General features: G+C 39.9%; 1 protein-coding gene across 26 annotated transcripts in view; it reads right to left on the bottom strand.

Annotated features, from left to right (window-relative positions):
- afdna (afadin, adherens junction formation factor a) overlaps positions 1-6,955 on the bottom strand; it is a 73,667-nt gene extending 66,712 nt beyond the window's left edge. For 14 of the 26 annotated variants that reach the window (XM_035524266.2, XM_035524267.2, XM_035524270.2 and 11 more), the window contains exon 1: positions 6,630-6,953. In XM_035524266.2, the coding sequence (XP_035380159.1) occupies positions 6,630-6,731 (102 nt within the window). In that variant the 5' untranslated portion in view covers positions 6,732-6,953. Of the gene's footprint in view, positions 1-6,629 lie in introns of all 26 variants that reach the window. The other 12 variants (XM_035524271.2, XM_081718048.1, XM_035524274.2 and 9 more) reach the window with 3 other exon arrangements.
- Positions 6,956-20,721: the final 13,766 nt, after the last annotated feature.

The following is a 20,721-nucleotide window of genomic DNA, read 5'->3' as shown; positions in this document are numbered from 1 at the left end:
GCCACTGAGCAGTGTCTGATGTCACAGTTTCACTCATGCAACATTCCTGAACTGAGGAAAACAAGTGGGGCATTCCTCAAATGCATCCTTGAACCCCACCGCCTTACATGCCAACAGGATTATGCACTTGCATAACTGACAGAGCCCCTGGACAAACAGCATTAAGAATACAATACTGAGGATTTGAAATGACACTAATGGCAAGGGTGTCTTCTCGTTAGAAAGGATGTATGTGCACGGAAAAACAGCCATAGTCTCTACAAGAAAGCTCTAGAAAATGTGCTGGAAACCCATTTGGGGACAGGAGACAAAGGCAGCAAACACTGTCGGATAAAGTCAGTGCTCATGGAGGCAAACACAAGCTGACAAAGCTGGTGAATGAACACTGCAGCATGCAGCGAATGAGAAGACCCGGATTTAAATGAGCTGGACCTGGACAAATACAAACGGCATGGAAGCTTAAGGATGAGCCAACAGTGAGGCGCATTCAACGGTGGTGAAGTGGGGCCAGGCATGGAGTCCCTGCCTCGAGTCCTTCCGCCCTGCTTCATCTAAACGTGAAGTAAAGGCTTCATTCCATTCCACCTACTTAGCTGCCTCATTTAGCAGTATCTCCTTCGAGACTGGAGTCGTGTGCATGCAGGGCTCAGCGCAGGGCTGGGCAGGGGCCCCGAGAGGAGCTGCTGCCTGGCCCACACTACAGGGTCAGACCAGGCAGAGATAAATAGCAGCCACCCCTGCTGCCGTACGGGGGTGGGGGGGGGGTGTCTTCCCACACGCCGGAGTGGAAGAGTTCCCTGCCAACATGTCCAGTGCCCGGGTCAAATACAGAACACAAAGCTGCTTCTGAGGCTTTACGCTGCAATGCCTACTGGGTAATAAACAAAGCAGTAGCCAACAGAGTGCTCAGGAGCAGGAGCACTTCTTATGCTGAGGAGGCATTTCCACACCCAGCCTCTGAATGAAGAATGCAACGTGGAAAGAGGCTCAAAATATAAATAAATAAAAATAAAATCATTAAAAACAAAAAAGCATTCCAAAAATGGGAGTGACACCACAAATACTTGGCAGGCATCGGGGACATTTGTGCATAGAGAACAAGTCATCCATAGAAACTGAAACATAAGAGCTGGCTGAGAAGGGGTCATGTTTCTCTACAACAAGAATTACAAACAATATGATCAGTCCTCCCCGCCCCCAAGAAAGACTAAGATCTCAACTCTAAATACTAGTTACTTTAATACCCAGCAATGAAAGTGAATAAAAAGAATAATCGGTGTGGGACGGCAGACTATCAATTTAGTAAAAACAAACAAATAAGGGGTGCATGGAGGGGTAGGGGTGTCTGGCATGCTATAAGGCCCAGACTCATTAACCAGGTCTCTCACTGGAGACACCAGGTGCTATCGCTCCAATGCATGGAAACAGAGCACCTTGTCTACTGACATCCACAGATAGGTAGCCCTCTGCCTCTTGCCTTTAGGTGAACCTTCTATTGGCTAGTGTGTGTGTGATTCATTGAAGCTACATAACATCGAAAGGCACAGGTTCAAATAACTTCCAGCCATACAGGATTGGTCTTTCAAAACTCAGTGGCAAAGCAATGGGGCTGGTCTAGGCCAAAATGTTGTGCACCACAGTGAGATAACCTGACCTTTAAAGCCTAACCACCCTCTGAAGCAACAAATAGAGTCCCCTCAAAGAGTGAATACTAGCCAGACCGACACTAGGCTAGACCTCTATATGAAGTTGCACCTTGTTCTGTAAAGCAGGGACAGCTTTAGGCCAGAAACTTTGAGACAACACAGACACAGGAAACGAAAGAGCCAAGCAGAGGCGTGCACTAGAGAGCCGTCAGAATGCAGGTGCATGTGGAAAAGAAACAATCACAAGCAGTAAGGGATGAAGTGGACATTTTTTGGACTATGGCCCAAAACTCGGACTTCAGTGCTCAGCCAGCAGCTTTGGAAAAGGCCTGCAAAGGAAAGCAAAGGTGATGGATTTCTATGGTTCTGACACCATACAAAGTGCAAATTACAACCAGCAGAAATCTTTAAAGGGGTCAAAGGTTGTCAGCACTAATGCGGGGCAATAAACCTCCTTTATTATAGTGGGAAGTAAAGGATAGTATTAAAAGTGGTGTTACAACGAAGTGTAGTACTAAAAACCATACGACATCCAGAGAAAACTAATTTCTAGCTCCCTACAGATTAGAACACTGGATTACACCCTTACCCAAGGTTTGACGTTGAGGATGTAGCCTCAACTATTTTGTGTCCCATACAATTACAGTGCTGAGCGCCAGGCATGCTTCAGCACAGAGGAAGTGCGTTTGCACATGGAGCACATTTAGTAGCAGGAAAACCACTGCCATGGAGATGATTAGTATGGTGGTAACTGCGCACGGCTGTGGCTCAGAAAATCAGCCTCAGCCCTGGCGGAGAGCAGCACGTTACCTCCTCGGGCTGTGCTCCTTCACTCACAGTAGAGGCCACACAAACTAGCTAAGATGTGAGAAACTCCCAACGAGATTTTGGGAGGTCCTGGAACATGTAGTGGAAGTTAACTGTACGTTCCAGTGGTGCATTCTCAGACGAGCCACCAGCACTGTGTCTGCAGCGCGTTCCCTGCTGACATCTACAGAACATATGACATCCCCTGGCACTGGCAAAAGTGTGTTTTCACTAGCATCTAGTGTGAAGAGCTGAACAAGCTACAAGCATTATACGGTTGTAGTTTATTTGCAAATATTACATTTTATAACAGCAGAGGGGAGAGGAAAAAAAACAAAAAAAAAACAACTCGATCCATTAGCCCAGCATTAGCAAAGCCACTATAAAATCACAGCTTAATGACCAAGAAGCGCTGCATTAAAAAGGAATACCTAATTTAAGAAAGAAAGGAAGAAAAAAAGAGAGGAAGGAAGGAAGAAAAAGAGAGGGAGATTTGCAATAATTAATTACTAAAAACATTCAGTCATTCAAAATAGCTGATATAATATGTAATTATGCATTTTTGAGGTGAATTTTATACATGCTTACCATAACTGTTGTAATGTTAAATCGATGCACATAACTTTATAATGAAAAACAATATTTTGGTCCTTCAAAACCAGATGAAGTTGTGCCACTTGATCAAATTACATATCTCTGTGCACATGCTGCTCTGTATGTATCCAATGCTGAAAAACACCAAAATGCAGCAAGTGCTTTACATCTTTTACTTTCAGATGGGTTTTGATTAGGCTAACAATTCTCATATCAAAACTCAATATCTCAATTAAAATGCATCTGAAATAAGAACTAGAGTAAAGCAGTAAATCTAACAGCAGTTCTCATCAAATAATTATCACTCAAAAATATCCTTAATATTAACAAAATATTCTTCTTAGTCTTAAATCGTACAGTATGCACATCAGATCGGTCCTTTTCCGTTTGGCACAGAGGCTTATAGTACATAAATCTGTGGGGGGTTTTTGTTTTGTTATTTTATCACTCTGCTGCAATGGGCAGTCTCTCCCAAACACCACACATCCCAGTGTTTCCAGGGTGACCATTTCCACAATCTCATTTCCTTCAGCCGTAGAGTGGCCGCACAGCAGCAGCCAGAGCGGATGCAGCAAGGCCTACACCTCAGCAAGCAGAACAATCACTATGGTGGGGCTTCGAACAGGGTGGGGATTCAGCCGCTGTCGGTTTTCACTCAATACTTCTAACAATCATGATTTGGAGAAGGAACAAAATGTTGGTAAAATGTTTAAGTCTTGGCTCTTGAAAGCTCCCCCTCTTCTCTTTAGCCAGCTGTTGGGCTAATGGTGATCAATGAAGAAGTAGACAGCAAAGTGCCCGTCATGGATTTCTAATCACGTATGGCCGGGTCGTTTTACAAACTAAAACATTAAAATCAGCAGTTTTGACAAACTGGCACAACAAAACCTGATGGTTTTTGATAACAACAAGAAAGGCAAATGTATTAGCGTTGATCAAATTTACACAAACACCGCAGCTCAAATCAGAATAAAACAGATGTTAAAAAGGCCTGACAAACATTGGTAGTTAGTGTCTGAGAAAGGAAAGCAATGAGTGCTATTTGAATAGTGATTACATGTAAGGTATTTAGTGATGTAAAGGAGATTGGCTTTTATTTAGAAGAGCACTGCATAGAAATACCGCAGGACTTCTGCATCTTTGCACATGCTCATTTATTCAAATTGAGCCTTCAGAAGTTACATGAACATGAGACAGGATACTACAGCAATGTTGGCAAATTATGACAACTTTTACAAAATAAAAGTAATAGAAACTGTGCTGAATAATTCCAAAGATGCAACCCTCATTTTTTCTCAGACAGAGTTAATAAAAGTAGCTGGCAATAACTAAGTAGTTCTTTACAGATATGCCCTGGGAGAGCATGCAGTAGCCTACTCTCCTTATCCAAGAGCATTTTCCACAGTTATTTCCAAAGTCTGGCAGCGATTTCCTTGTTTCAAGCTTAAGACAGCATTTTGCTACCAAGCAGGAAAAAAAGGGCATGGTTTTGAAAATATATGGCGTTAAACGATGACCTGAAATACTTTGTTAAATAAAACACCCAGTCAAATATAAGGTGCAAAGAACCATGCCAGTACATCTTAGAGTGTTTATACACATTACCTGATAACACCAAGCCACAAATGTGTGCTAATCATGGCAGAGGTGATCGAAAGCTTGTAAATGAGCTGAAGAACGAGAAGCACAGAGGACAAAGTGTGTGTATTTAATGACAAATGCAAGCCCAGGTTTGTTGATGCAAACACTTGCTTTCAAGGTTTCCAAAGGGCAGTGACAGGTACGTGCACCATGACACTACTGGATTAAAAGTAATAATCCCACTCTAATACTTGTTTTAAAGAACAGTATCTAAATACATTTACTGCCTAAATCAGATTGGCTCATTTTCTTTAGGCTTTTAATGCCTTGCTATGTATCAAAATGTTTCTGGAACTCTATCTTGCACTAAAAGAGCTTCTCTACGTAAATGTCTTGTGACAAAGCACAGTCAGTGCTTCAACAGCAGATTGAATGATGTACGTTTATGTCAGGCGCAGCTGTGGAATGAGACATGGGTGACATCACACACTTGTGAAAAACACTTGCACTTTTGCTGACCTTTGGAATTTCTGGAATTTAAGAAAGAATTCAGACGGCATTAGGCACTTGTTACCATATTACTATGCAAGAGTTCAGGTCTAACCAAATCAGTGTTGATTATGGAAAAAAAAAAAATCTATGTTGACTATAGGCTTTCTAAGTACGCTGGAATTTTATACTAAACAGTGACCGTACGTCTTTCCTTTGCCAGAGGCTTACAATCGTCATGAGCTTCAAATCAAGCGACCAGATAATGAGACAATCCCCCCTCCCCACCCACAACGCGCGCCTAAAACAACTGGTCAGCTACATGCCAACATTGTACTTCTCGGCAACTGCAGGTGTCAGAGACACGCATTTACTAGCGAAACTGAAATGGTTGTACACGAGGCCTACATTAGAAGTTAGGCAAGGGCTGTGTGACTAATTTCGAAAGGTCAAATAAACAGTTATGACATTCCTTTGCGCTAGAGCAAAGAACGACATACACGTTCATGTCAAACAAAGTTTTTTTTAGCCAGCCAGCCTGCCAGTTAGCTACAACATTGGCAAGTTGTATTGACTGCATTATATAGCCACTAAGCAGTTTTCTTAGTAATGTCAGCTGTATGACATTACAAATAATTCATTTGCCAAAACCAAACATCAAGCCCAGCCAGAGAACAACCCCATTTAGCTAGCTAGCTAGCTAAGTATCTCGGTCAGTAACACGCACGCCTGGCCAAGTATCGATAAATGAATGATGGCTGACCACTGGTGCCTGGCTAGTGCGCTAGAAAGCTAGCTAATAGCAAGCTAGTTACCGCAAACACGGACGTCCTCCTGTAAGATAGATGTACACAAAATAATACCAAACGTGTACCAAATTACTCATACGTTCAAATAAGTAGTGAAGCAATATTCAGATAATTTTGTCAAAGCTGTGCACACTACGACTTTCTCTGACTGACACTACTGCACTGCACACTAAAATTAAACTGTCCTGTAGCCGCTTAGCAGTAGAAACTGTAAAGTGAATTTAGCTCGCAAATAAAGGCAGACACTTGCCAAAGACAGAATCAGACAGCTAGCTAGCTAACTAGATATCTAGGTGTCTTAAAACCATACAAGTTAGATAACTAGTTCGGCTAGTTCATTAAACGTGTTTGCAGCTGTTACGGGGGAAAGCATGGCTAACAATAGAATTAACCTTAGCCTGCTAAAATAGCTGGCTAACAATGTTAAGTTACCGGTGCACGATTTGAAAAGCTAACAGAGCCCATTTAATCGATTATCACATGTATACAGCAAGCTAACCTTATTATTAGCTGATTAAATCACCTGTCTCCACAAGTATGCTATATCTAAATATAACACATTAAATCGCTTTGTATGTCTCCATTTAATGCACACTTTTAATCTTAGGATGATATTTATAAGCAACACGGCTTTCTCCATCATTTCCTCGGGAATTCTTGTAACCCGGGTGCGGCCTGTGCCGAGTGAGGTCCGCGGACTCACCTCCGTGGGCTGACTGATCTCAAACAGGTCGAGCCGGTTGGCGTTCCAGTGGTTAATGATGTCGGCGAGTTTTCGCCGCTCCTCCTCTCTGTTCCCCGACATTCTCAATCCCGAATAATTATTCTTTCGACAGAAGCAAATCCTTTGCCTCGTCAAGACGCTTCCTATACCACAACTTTGAAAGAAAAAGTCGCACCGCGTCCGGGTTTTAAAAAGCGGTCTGAGCGATCGCTGGCTCTCGTAGTAGCCGGTTGACGCACCTCTCCTCCTCTGCCGCTTCTCCTGTTTCCGCGTCGCTCCGCTTTCTCCCCGGTAAGCGCCGACTGAAAGGGTGCGCGCGCCCGCACCACAATACGATACAATCTCGGCCGCGCGCACGATTATGTATTCCGTGTTCACGCCAAATGAAAACTCCCGTTTCAGGAACGATCACTTTTTGTGCTTTGGTGCGTTTTAAAAGTAATTCTGCTTGCCGATAAAATTGAGGACGTTTTTTTATCTTACGCATATTTTCATTTTAGCATCTAAGACCGTGATTGGATCGAAAATTCAGATTCATTAAAAGATTTAGAAATCTATAATGAAGAACAACAGATTCTTTTTTTTTTGCATTCTGATGGATTTAACTTCTACATTTAAACGAATAATAAAATACAGATTAGATTGTATTCCATTCATTCTTCCAGTATTATATTCAATATTATATTGTATACAGTTCACATCCAATATTACCCATATATACAGTAAGTATGCACTTCCAACCAAGAAAAGCTTTTTTAAAAAGCTGTTGTTAGATGTATATTGTCATATTGCATGACTCAAAATAGGCATTCTGTCCACTTGGAGGACAAATTCAAGGTTAGAGATAAAGGATGATACATTAATCAACGCGGTGAAATGATATGTAGCTACTTGGTATCAGAATTCATCGAGGACACTCATTTATCCTGTTATGAGTCACACCAAGTGAAACGTTTGTGTTGACTCATCAGAACTAGTCAAAATCAGTAAATATCAAATGAAAATAGAGATCATCTTAGATCTGAATGGGAAAACTCTGAAAAGCGGTGCTAAATTTAGACACTTACTACAGATTAAAAGCATATGGAAACCTTTCTGGTAAATTGAAACATAAACTCTAAAATATATTCCCAGAGCCATTATTATGGTTTAAGAATAATTTCGATGCCAGTATACAATAGCCCTGAAAATTCGAAACATACAAAACAACTGAAATGCTGTCCAAATTAGAACATGCATGTCTGTTTTATTGCTATGGGAAAGGTTAATTAAAAAGGGGGCATGAAAAGTGTTACCATGGGATTTAAGACTTTGAAGGGCTAGCTGAACAGGACATTATTTGACAAGTTTTAAGAAGGGAAATGTGTGGGCAAGATTAAGAGAAAAAATATGAAGGTTGTATTCTTAAAAATCCAGATTCCTGAGTTCCTCTGCAACTGTGACTTTCAACTGTCTGATTCCAATAAATGAATGCTTAGTTTGCTTTTGAGACACTTCCTAGGTTTCTTTGTTTTGTTTTTAGCTCTGTGGTGAGTAATGTGAGGTGAGGTCAAGTGAAGCAATGAGTCATCAGAGCATCTTAGTCTGCAGTATCTGTCTCAGAAACAGGAAGTGGTTCAGTGTTGGGGTAATATGGCTTCCAGTTGTGGTTTAAGATTCTGCATATTAAAAGTTTCATGGTATCTCCCTCTTCCACACATACTCAATTTAAAGCTATGGTTTCACTGTGAATCTTGAACTGAAAGACAATTATATTTCTGGACATATAATAATAAACACATAAAATGTTTTTTGTGAAAAAAATTTTTTGTAAAAAGACAGTCTTTCCCAGAAGAAAACCCAGTTGTTGAAAAAAAAAAAAAACAAACAAAAAAAACCATGCCATTGTTGTCACACCAGTCTTTCAGCCAATGGTTTAATGAAAAAAAAAGTTTTCTAAAAACTTCATTTCCTCTCTTGTATATTGGAAAAGAACATGATATGGTTATTCTGTCTGTTTTCCTTGAGTAATCTGCTCTGGTGTTTAGAATAAAGCGCATTAAAGGGCCATATCCTACATTTTTCTTTTCTTTTGCTTGGCTTTATGTTTCAAAACCAGTCAATGTTCAATTAATTATAACATAACCATTGTCTAACCTGTCTATATCCCTTAGAATTAAACAGGCTGTCTGTATTACAGACCCTATGAGACGTATATAAAATAAATAAGCTCTATTCTTATTGGCTTGTATTGTGGCTCATCAGAGCTGGCACCAGGACATAATCAGTGAGGTGGTGTCTGAAATGTTAAAGCAAGCAGTGATATATAACTTTTTATATTGCTGTACATTTAATACACTGTACACTATTTCTAGTCATTTTAATTTCTACTTTCACTTGTTAAATATTACGTCTTGTAGTCTGATTGGTGAGTTAAAATGCAGTCGATTATGCCAGCATTAAAGCATGTCCCAGTATTATGACATAGAAGCAGAATAAAAGCAAAAATCTAAGAGAAGTGTTTTCTTGCTGTGTAGAAAATATTAGTTTTCAAGTGGTTTCTTGCTATTTTCTTGCTGTGCTTTTGTTATGAAGCCATTTCAGATGCCCAAGGCTCTGTTCAATATAGCCTACTCCATTCTGAATACTGCATACTGCACTCAGTATATACTGTAAACGGGATAATGGTCCCCATGGTAGTATGCAGTATTGTATCCGGTATGCAATAAATGCAAATCATACTATAAGGTCATGTGAATGTATGAAGGTTCCGTCCACTTGGGAAAGATTTTCCACCACTGTTGCATGATGGGATGCAGTACACCATGAAGATAGCTCTGGAACATAGCTCTGGAATACTAGAATAGTTGGCGGAAGTAGTACGTCAGCCAGGTATCTTTTGCGTATAGGAAAAATTATTTTGGTCGCATGCTGCATACAACATATTGATTTGGGACCCAAACAGTACGCACGTAGTATGTAGTAGGCTATTTCGAACACAGCACATATCTTTTAGTTGTTGGATAGGTAGGTAGCTAAAGCCATCAGCAAATTGTTTGTATGCAATCAAATCAAGTGGTTCCGCCTACTCTCATCAGAAAGGTATGTTGACTAATAGCCTACTTTTAAAGTAAGAGTCCATTTGACTGACTAACCACAAATTGTTTTAGCAAGTAACCTATTAAACTGGCACTACAACCTACTTGCTACTCACTGATTAATGTTTAAAGGCAGGTTCATACAAGTTTAAATATTGCAATGGCATAAAAAAGTAAAACAAACAAACAACCCAAAATATTTCGGTTCAAAATCAAGGGGACGCAATCATAAAATTGATGAGCTGCTGCCCCTTTTGCTCCCTTGTGGTGCTGGGCATGTGCTGACACATGCATGAGCACTGCAATATAGGTAGCCGGGGCTAAACCGCAGTAAGAGATATGCAAATGCGTTTGCTCTTCTGACATCAGAGAAACAGTTAGTTCAAACCAGGTTGCTTTTGCAGCTTAAATTACATATATGGACAGCATGGACAGAAGATGTGATTGGTGTATTTTGAAAGTTTAGCAATATTTACATATTACTTCAAAATTCTTTATTTCAGTAAAGTGAAAGAAATTCTGTTTTCCATGACAGGGGCCCTTTAAGTTCAGAAATACCAGTCATTGAGCAGTGGCTTTTAATTTAACTTGTTATATTGTTAGACAAAGGCCTATTTGAACCAGATAACAGGCCAGGTGACATAAGATCATGCTCAATAAATGCTGCAATCTGTTGATTTACACTTTCAGACACAGTGTTTACACTGACATGTAATGTACACTGTTTGTTTCCACTGGCATGTTGTTTATCTTTATGAACAAAGTTCTTGAGTCCTTTAAAAAAGTTTCTCCCAGTTATAGGAGATGTAGGGTGGAATTGTTGACTCTAGCAGCAAACCACAACATCACAACTGATTCTTAAGCACATTTTGTGAGTACACGCAGAGACATGTTAATCAGTAATACAGTGAGGTCATCCAGAATTTACACTGAAAAGAAGACAACTGCTAGTGTGGGGATTTCCTATAAAAATGTCTTGGGCATCGCAAATAACCTACCAACATCAGAGGCACTAAATGGAAAACAATATAAGCAAAGTGGACCATTTGTGTTTTGTCTTTAGAAAACCACATGCCCATCTGTATATTGTTGAACAAACATCTAGAGACAGTAATTAGCCATGAGGAAGGCTCATCTGATTCTTTCTACCCACTTTTAATCTTCTTTATGCAAAGTACTTTAAATTTGTTCTTTATATGAAATCTGCTATAAAAACACATTGATTTCCTTGTCTTGCCACTCATTGTACATTCTGTTTGATGGAAAAAGAGGCTGGACCTTCCAAATGGCACATTTGCACCACAGGGTATATAGGGATTAGGGAGGGAACTATCATCTGGAATAAAACTCACCACTGAGAGTAATTGGCAGTGAAGTAAAGACCCAGCTGGTACCGAGGGCATACTATAGTGCACTGCTGGTCCCTTGAACCACACTCAGCACTGGATTGTGTTGAAGACACTCCAAACATTCCACACATTCAGAATTGTCTGTGATTATTTGTAGAGTGAACAGATTCTAACATCCATGCCAATATATATGATATCAATACTGCAAGGACCTTTTTGGAGGAGGGAAGGGGAAATCTAACTGACCGGGGCTTAAATACATCAAGTCTGTATCTATCAAGTCTAGTCATTCACATCTCAAAAACTAATACAATCCTGCACCATTCTAGGTGTGGTCATATGGTCCCTCATAGTGTCTGCAGGGAAGATGTATGATTTGTACAGCTGCTTTATGAAGTTTGGCAAAAACATAATTTAATGATGATGGGTCTTTCCAGTGTGGGACTTTTCCATAATCACAGCTTACATAGCAGAAAACAACAGTCACATTTTATCTTAGCAAAGCAAAAAGCTTTACTATTTTACCATCTAACTATTATTATTCCTGCAGAATAATACACTGATATACTGTTGTGACGTGTGATTTAGTTTTGTCTTGTCCTTTCCCTTTTTCCAACATAAAATGAGGAGTAATAATTGACCATTTGCAGAAAGATGTGAAAAATATGGCCATATCAATACTACTTGGAAAATATGCTTATTTGAAGAACCCTAATGCAGTGAAAAAACAAATCATGAAATGCTAATATATATGTAATATATCCATAATTGGATTCACAACTGATCAAGTAGCAAGAGTTTTAGAATAGATATTTCAGAGATTACTGGAAGAAAAAAATAGCCCCAAACTTCATATTTCAGTTGTTGCAATCGCAAGTTATGTTAATTTAATTCATAGTCCTATGTTATCTTTGCACAAAGCAGTGCATCTTTGCACTTTTGAGTAATCTGTCAAAAATAATTTCACTTACAACACTTCAACATGTCACGTGCATTGCCTTCTGATTTCATGTTAACATTGCATAAAGAAGGCAGAGCAGAGTTTTCTTCTCTGTTGCTTACTGCGAAAAGTTTATTGGTCACATAAAAATGCTGTTCATTTTCCACTGCTTAACAGACTGATGAAGCTCACAATACTTTTTTCAAAACTGTGCGTTTGTCATGAATGCAGTGTCATTACGTGATTAAATGCAAAGCCAGTCGTCAAATAGCCACCAAACTGGAAATGCCTTTTCCTTAAAGAATTGCCTGCTCTTGGCTGCAACCAAGTGCCAACACAGCTGTGTTTGATAGCAGTGTTTTTTCAAAGGGAGCCAGTGCATGCAGTCTTCACCGCTTGCCAAGGGAAGTCTTGAAGGGGAAGCGAGGTTAGTCTCCGCAACTCCTCTCCCACTGCACACAGAGCATCGCTGCATGGCAAGGCCATGACCTCCCCAGCTCACTGAAGATGTGCTTTGGCATGGAGTGCAGTTTCCTTGGCGATGGCTTTGGCACAAAGGGTGAGACTTGTCTCATTCCGTGTCTCGGAGCCTATCAAGTGCAGTCTCATCCGCATATCATTACCCATCTGCACAAACAGAAAAGAGTTCTTATATGCTTTTATGGGGAGCTGCTTCTCACTGATACAATTCAGGTTATATGGTGTGAATGATAACACTGTTCCTTGTATTCAGCTGGGAAGGGAGATGCCAATAGAATTAGTCTAAAAACAGACCAGTGAAGGGGAAAAGATGCACCATCCTAATACAAACACAGGAGCTTCAAGCACGCACCTGTTAATTGCATTTGCCATGACAACCATTTCTAGTTGGTGTAACTTCTGCATCAGTGACAGAAGGAGAGTTACCACCCACGCATAAGGCGCAGTGAGCGGACAGCAAATCAGTAGTTGAACTACTGTGATTTTCTCTGCATCCTCATTTCAAAGCAGCAGAATGTGGTTAATTGACTTGCCCAGCAACAAATGCTAAGACATCTCCAAGATTCTTCCCAAGTTTTTGTCATTTGAATTATTTTCCTCCCTTGCTAGAGATTTAATAGAGCTGAACTATGGCCATTTGGTTTATGCACAGGACAGAAGGCAATGTGAAAAGCTGCCTGCAGTGTTTGCATAGTGTTTGCATAGTCATGGTGGTGACAGCCAACAGGACTATATAGTAACATATTGCACTTTGCAAATAGAGCTGCTTGGCAGTAGTGACCTCTGTAGGGTTACTGCTGCTTCTTGGAAGGTGTTCCGAGACTTGTAGCCTCTTGGTCTAGATGTCCAAAAGTCTAAACTTAGGTTTTGTAGTTATTGTTCTCAAACCTCCAACAGCCATGGCTGAATTGGAGATGTGCTTGGGTCAGTACTGCTTTTTATGCTAATACATCAGTTACATTAGCCTAGTGATCACATCTCTCAGGCCAGACATACAATAACATTACAATGTCTGAAACACTCTGTTTCTCTGGAAACGCTGTGTACTTTACTATAATCTATCTATCTATCTATCTATCTATCTATCTATCTATCTATCTATCTATCTATCTATCTATCTATCTATCTATCTCCCATATATATATATATATATATATATATATATATATATATATATATATATATATATGTATGTATATATATATATATATATATATATATATATATATAGAGAGAGAGAGAGAGAGAGAGAGAGAGAGAGAGAGAGAGAGAGATTTGCTTAACCAGTTCTAGTACAAATAAAGAATATATAATATAAACCAAACTACCCCACCCTCCTCTAGTAGTACCACTTCCAGAAATAGCCTTGCAATTAACAGTATAGTTTCTAAGATCTGGGACTGTGTCCAGTGATCCCAGATCTCTCAAATAAAGGAAATTAAATTTCTTTAGCAATTTAGTCAGCAGAAATGCATAGACATCGTTACTCAAATGGTTCTTTTAAACTTTTTAACTCACATTTTAAAATTTTATGTGTGCTGTTTTTTCCAAGTAGTTAGTGCTCTTCTGACTAGTGATAAAGTGGGGAAAGCCTTACTTCTAGAAAGTTCAAGAGCTTCCAAAACATGTCAAGACATATTGTGTGGGATATAAAACCTGTATCTGGAGAAATATTCAGGATTACCGGGTTTACAAATGCTAATACTTTGTTCTAAACATTTTCCTGAATAATAGAGTTTCATCTCAGCATCTTCTCTTTAGAGTCACAAGACAAAATAATGCCCAGGGTGCACACATTTCCCACAGTTCCCTTCCTCAGACGTGGTGAACATGGCCTGCAATTTGCTAGGCTAATTAAAAGGCCGTTTTAGGGAGTGTGAAAAAGAGGAAAGTGATGCTCTCTCCGTCCCAGCCATGGCTGGAATAAACCTGTCCGAGGCCTGCCTGCACCGCCCACTGAAGAGGAGAGCGAGACAAAGGAGAAATTGAATAATTCATGCTAGTTTTTTCATAAGGAAACACTCTCCCTCTTCTTCTTGCTGACCTTGACATCTCTCATCCTGCCCTGTGCTAACTAGGCGATCCTGGCATTAATACGCTAGAGACAGTTGCCATTGCCTTGCCCAAACTCCCACAGTAAAGGTCTTCAATGTCTGCCCTGTAGCTACAGTATCTACTGTATCCCTAGCAAAGGCCATTACTGCAGCCTCACAGCTCAGTTAGAAAAGGCACATGTAAAGGCTTTGTGGGTCGTTTCACCAACCACCCCCCCCCCCACCCCCCGAATATATTCTGAGAAAGTATAAGACTATGAACAGCACCAAGAAGAGGCTTGCCTCAATTTTATAGAACCAATCAGCGACCCACTACATTAATAAGCACGAATGGGCTGTGAGCACTAGTAGAGCACTATGGGCAGTGGTAGCTCAGTGGTTAAGGTACTTGACTTGTAATTGGAAGGTTGCTGGTTTAAGCCCCACCGTTGCCAAGTTGCCAGTGTTGGGGCCCCCTGAGCAAGGCCCTTAATGTTCAAGTTGTACTCAGTCATAATTGTAAGTGGCTTTGGATAAAAGTGTCAGGTAAATGTGGCTAACGTTCTGAGCCAACAGTGGAAATGTGGCTAAAATGGAAAGTATCTGTACTCAGAACTGTTCAGTGCTACAATAGAGGAAAGGCTCAATTGTGCTGACTGTACCTAAACACTATGTGTGCTACATAAGTAATGTGTCTACTTTTTATTCTACTCGACTTTACCAAAACTGGCTTTCCAGTAGCAGTGCCTCCTGGCCGCTGAGGAAACACGTTTTCATGGACTCCTTTTCCAATGGAAATGATAAAATGGCAAGTGTAAATAAACTAAAACAAAAAAAATGACAACAACCTTAAAACATGAATTCTACCTGTTCTGTTTCTGGAAGATGTTTGGAGGCTCCGTGGTTAACTGCATGCATCGCCAGAGTGAGCTGTGTGGAGTTTGCTAAATAAAGGCATTTTTGTTGGGTGTCAGCATCCCTGGTGCCACTGTGCCATGTGCTGGCAGCAGCTGTAGTAGGAAATGTCAAGTGGATCCCCCAGACACATCGGCAAACGGCTACCATTGGGCAGGCAAGCGAGTGACTAATGCCTGTCACCAGGAGCTTTCAGCTGGAAAAACCAGCCTCACCTGCTTCTCCACCACACAAACACATAGCACAGAACACCCACACACGTGCAGAAGCAAAACAGAAGAAAAGGTTAATTTTCCATTAAATCATGATTCTGCATTTAGAAGGGTTATTACATGTTACATAAGAAGAAAGGGTGACTCAGTAACCCTTGACTGAGTAATATGCAACAAGAAAACTGTGAAACCACTGATATTTATTACATTTTAGGACTAATGCAGAGTGTCTAAAAAGAAATAATTCACCTCTTTTTTCCATTTACCCAGGGCCAAATAATTATACTATATACAGCCTAATTCTTAAAAACAGAGGAAAGCACTCTGTGACAAAAGGATATTCTGTCATTTAACACAAGCCTTCAATGTCACAGTTACAACACATACAACTTTTTGTTTGAAATTTGTTATTTTGGTGCCTAACAGCAGCCAGTCTGGGACAGTAGAGGTTAGATGGCTTGCCCAAGAATACAGCAGCAGATTGGCCATAGCTAGGATCCATGTAACTCTCTGGTTCCCAGCCCAGTCACTGGGAAAGACTGGGACTCAAACTGCTGGCATGCTTCTCTTGCAGGCTAGGCTTTAAAAAGTTACTTATAAAAATGATCTGTACTAGTGTAAGTACAAAGAAGGCTTAATGGCTAGCTTCCAACATGCCATAATGACACTTAAATGTTTTTAATAGCATTTACTGTCATCTTAGACTGTGTGTCTTTAGCGTAAGCACAGAGAAACCTATACTGACACCACTTAAGTGAAGTAATGGGTGTTGTCATCTGCTGAGGGCTTGACTCACTTATATTAGCCTGGTTTTTGAAGTTTAACTCCTTTTTTTTCTGGAAGGTTTTCTGCATTATAGAGGATTAGACTGCTACTTTAGTACCATGGTGTCTGGCATTCCAAAGGGGATTTGGACAGAAGGAAGAGGTTTATAGAGGAGAGGGAACAGGTTTGTTCTTATGACAGCTTTATGAATTTAGTGAGTATACATAAGCTTCATCACAGTCTGACTGGACAGGCACCCATGACATGGCTTTGGCATCATGATTTAATGTATCATAGTATATACAGTGATAGCCACTTTATAAACGTAAGGAAACTATGCATAGATATCAAATGCAAATCAACAAACCCCTAAAAACATAAGTACCATAGTGTTGTAAATTTACAATAAAGGAGACCTAAACTTCTCATTAAGACGTGTGTTCAAAGTAAAGTCCAAAGTTCTCTTTATAGAAATAGGTTATCAGTGTTGCTTCCACTGCGCTGAACCATTTGAACATGCTGCAGTGTATCACACTCCTGGAGAGTTCCATGCTTGTCTTCTAAAGCCAAGTTTGTGCTCAGGTGAGTCTTCAAAGTTGCATTTTGCATGCAGTCTGGGAACTGATAGCATACTTTTTGCCAGTCAAAAGGTTGGATTATACAGATCTTTTCACTGTGGACAATTACGACAGGGCAAACAGCCCTGGCAAATGGACAAATGGTAGAGAAGAGAATGAAGATGGTGCATTACAATGATTAGCTCTGACCAAAAAGTCCTGCATTTTCTTTTTTCTCTTAAATAAAAAAAAAGAGTAAGAGTTTGAAAAGTGGCGCTCAGCTTCAGATTTTATGCTGAAATGCACCAGTGCACTTTGGGAAATGGCCACATGTCTCTGGACTAAGGACTGCAGTTGTTGGTAAACAGGACTGAACGTTTGCTAGGACCTTTCTCGCCTTATCACAGATGATCCATTTGGTCTTTCTCTGTTCTTCTGTGTTGGCATTTTGCAGGCGTTGTTTACGGTAATTGGGCTGTGCAAAACCTCCCATCACATCTTTGGCGTCTTTGTTAAAGTCATAACAGCCTACACTTCTAAGCCTACTGGGATGGAAGCTCTTTGCATGCAGAAGATTTTTGCACTAACTGAGGTGTCTTTCTTGAAGAGGGTTGATATCAGTTTTCTTCCTTTTTTTTCCAATGGTGATACTATATACAGGAAGTCAGTGTGGGACATGTGGCTTTCTTTACAGATAGAAAATAAGGATGGAACTCAGCTATTCATGAATTCCACAAAATCTATTAGTGTCTCCCTTGTGTTACAAAAAAAAAGAGAGAAAACATCATAAGCAAAAAAAAAGACATCGTCAAGGCAATGCTCTGCCTTCTATATTCAGTATTAACAGGAAATCAGAAGGCAATGCATTTGATATCTTGCTGAAGGTGAAAATGATATGTCATCAATATAATGAAGTAGGTTATAACTGACTAAAAATTATTATTAATAAAAATGTCTAATGTCCAAATATGTCCAAACAAAGCCTGTATATAGGTGGGCATAGTCAGGGGCTATAGTGGACACCACAGATGTGCCCTGAAGCTGCAGCGTTTGAGTAAAATATAGTAGTTTCTTCTCTAACGCCAATTCTACAAATTTTAAATAAAAATTTGTAATCTTGCACACACACACACACACACACACACACACACACACACACAGAGAGAGAGAGAGAGAATGGTTTCAGTGTTTGTAACCAAACCTGTAACACTTGTTGCCCAAAGTGGACGCTACTATCACTGTAAATCTCAAAACTGTTTAACAGTGCCATCTGGTGGCCGAGTGGTACCAGAGCAAGCCTGCTCCGACAATGGTATCTGTGACATTGCTTTCAAATATGCATCTGGTAACTCTCTTGGGAAGTCTGAGAACACTTAAGGCCACTTTAGAGAAGTGTTGTGAGCAGTTGTGGGTCTCCACACTCAAGGGGCCTTTGGTCCTTAGGCCACCAAGCAAACAGTGTACATAATCAGGCCATGGAAGGGGTGGGACAGCAGTAGAAGTCCTGAGAGATGCTGGAAGCTGATGAGCCTTGCCTGACTCACTATTTTTCCTGGCAGTGTGTTCCTTGTGGAGAGACAGACTCTGTCCCCAGACAGATACTGGACATTGTGATCTTGCTGTCTCAGTCACCCAAGGCGGGCCAGTAGCTAAGGACTACTTTATTGTAAGTGGATCAAGTTAGTATCAATGGCCTCTTAATGACAACTCTGACCCTGATAAATCCTAATGGCTGTTGTTTGCCAGGAAACATATAATGATATATATAGGATAGCTGTTACACACTCATTGGGGTTTGTTGTATTCTAACAATAATTTCAGACAAATGCTTCTTGTAAGGAAATGTAGTGATATAAAAAAAATAAAGATGCTAGGATATTATAGACCTAATTGTCTGAGCAGTTTTATTAAAGACATCTTAAGAGATTGTGAGGGATTTTCAGCTTCAGTTAATTACTTGTCATGTTCCTTGGGGTGGATTTCCTTGCCTGATCAGAATTTAGACACAAATACAAAAGAAGACAGACTTTATCTTCATGCTAAGTTACAGTGTTATTGTTGTGTGGAAACACTGATGGAGGTTTACCTTCGAAGCTTCTCCAACTGTTTGCCTGATAAACAGTGTTAAAACTCTACAACCTATGGGCAACACATTCATAGCTGCGCATCTTGCACCACATATTGACCTTTTTGACCTGTGAACATGCATTTTGGTAACTGAACATCCACCAATCATACACCATGATCACTTCCCAGATAACAATCGCTCACTTATTAGTTTAGTACACACTCCTGTCACCTTTTTGTTCTCCACTATTTCATTTAGCAGCTCCCCATGCTATGCATTTTGCACTAGCCTGCCAGCAGTATACTTCTATATTGCGTCATTGGTCGTTTCTGGGGTTCAAGAAGCTCACGCTTGTTTTAACTTTAATGCCTTTTCCGTCTCCTTGTTTGCCTTTTCTTGTATTTGTTTTTATGTCATAATATTTGCTCTTTTTATCATTTCTTATTCTGGTCTCATTGCATGCTGTGGAACTGTGTATCCCCGTAACAACATCAGAACATCCTTTTGTCGAGTCCTTCATAACATTTTGTTGTGCACAATGTATTGTTATTTTATCTTTCAATGAGGACTGCTGTTCTATAAAAAGTGCCATGGAAAGAATTCACCTTAATTTTATATTCAGGATTGCCCCAGTGCGAAGTCCGTAAAATGCTAACTATGCACAATAAATACTATTTCTTGGGTCGCTCCCCCAACTTGCCTATGTGTTGAGAGTTGGTCTGTGTGAGGGCCTAGTTTATTTTACTAGATTATTTTTAATCTAATCAGTATATTATTAATGGACTACACCATCAGCCCCATAAGTAAATGAAGACTGTATTTACATCTTAAATACAAGGTTGCAATATTTTGTGAAAACTATAATGAGAACCCGAAGAACAGCCTCTAAAGTCAGCAAACCCATTTGATAATTTGTTGATTATCAATAACTACAATTACAAACAAAATATGCATTGGAAGTGCACAGTAACTATGGAATAAGGCTCTCAATTATAGTTATAGTGTATGGTAGTAGATGGATATGGATATTAACAGGATTGTAGCTTGTATTAGGGGTGATGTACGTTTAGCATGGGAAAAGAGGAAAGAACTCATATTATCATAAAAAAAAGCAAACAGCAAGGATAAGATGGAAAATCAACTACTTACTGATAATTTTAAGATTGTATGGAGTAAACGTCTGGTCCTCACATTTAATTTATACATGCTTCCTCTTGGCCAAATCTTACAAGAATTTGAGCTACCGTAAAACAGATTTGCAGACATCACATTTAGATTTACTTAGCCCTCTCCCCAAATAACTTTAGTCCCCTAAGCTCACCTTGTAAGTGCCTCAAGCACATCACTAACTGGATGGGCCAAACCTTTCTGCAACTGAATAAAGATAAAACAGATTATTAGATTTGGAAACAGCAATGACAGGTGCAGACTAGCTGCCTATTTGGACTCCAAAGGCCTAAAATTCAAAGAGCTAGCTCGAAACCGTGGCATATTAGTAGACTTTGATCTCAGTTTTAATAGTCACATTAAATCAGTTACTAAATCAGTATTTTATCGCCTCAAGAACATTAAAAATATCAGAGATCTTATGAAAAAGCCAGACATAGAGAAACCCAATCATGCTTTTATCTCTAGCAGAGTTGATTACTGTAATGGCCTCTTAACAGGATTCCCA

This window comes from Electrophorus electricus, chromosome 7, assembly GCF_041902795.1.
Source record: "Electrophorus electricus isolate QZ-2024a chromosome 7, ASM4190279v1, whole genome shotgun sequence".
Taxonomy (NCBI): domain Eukaryota; kingdom Metazoa; phylum Chordata; class Actinopteri; order Gymnotiformes; family Gymnotidae; genus Electrophorus; species Electrophorus electricus.
This window is presented reverse-complemented; position numbering and strand designations above follow the sequence as displayed.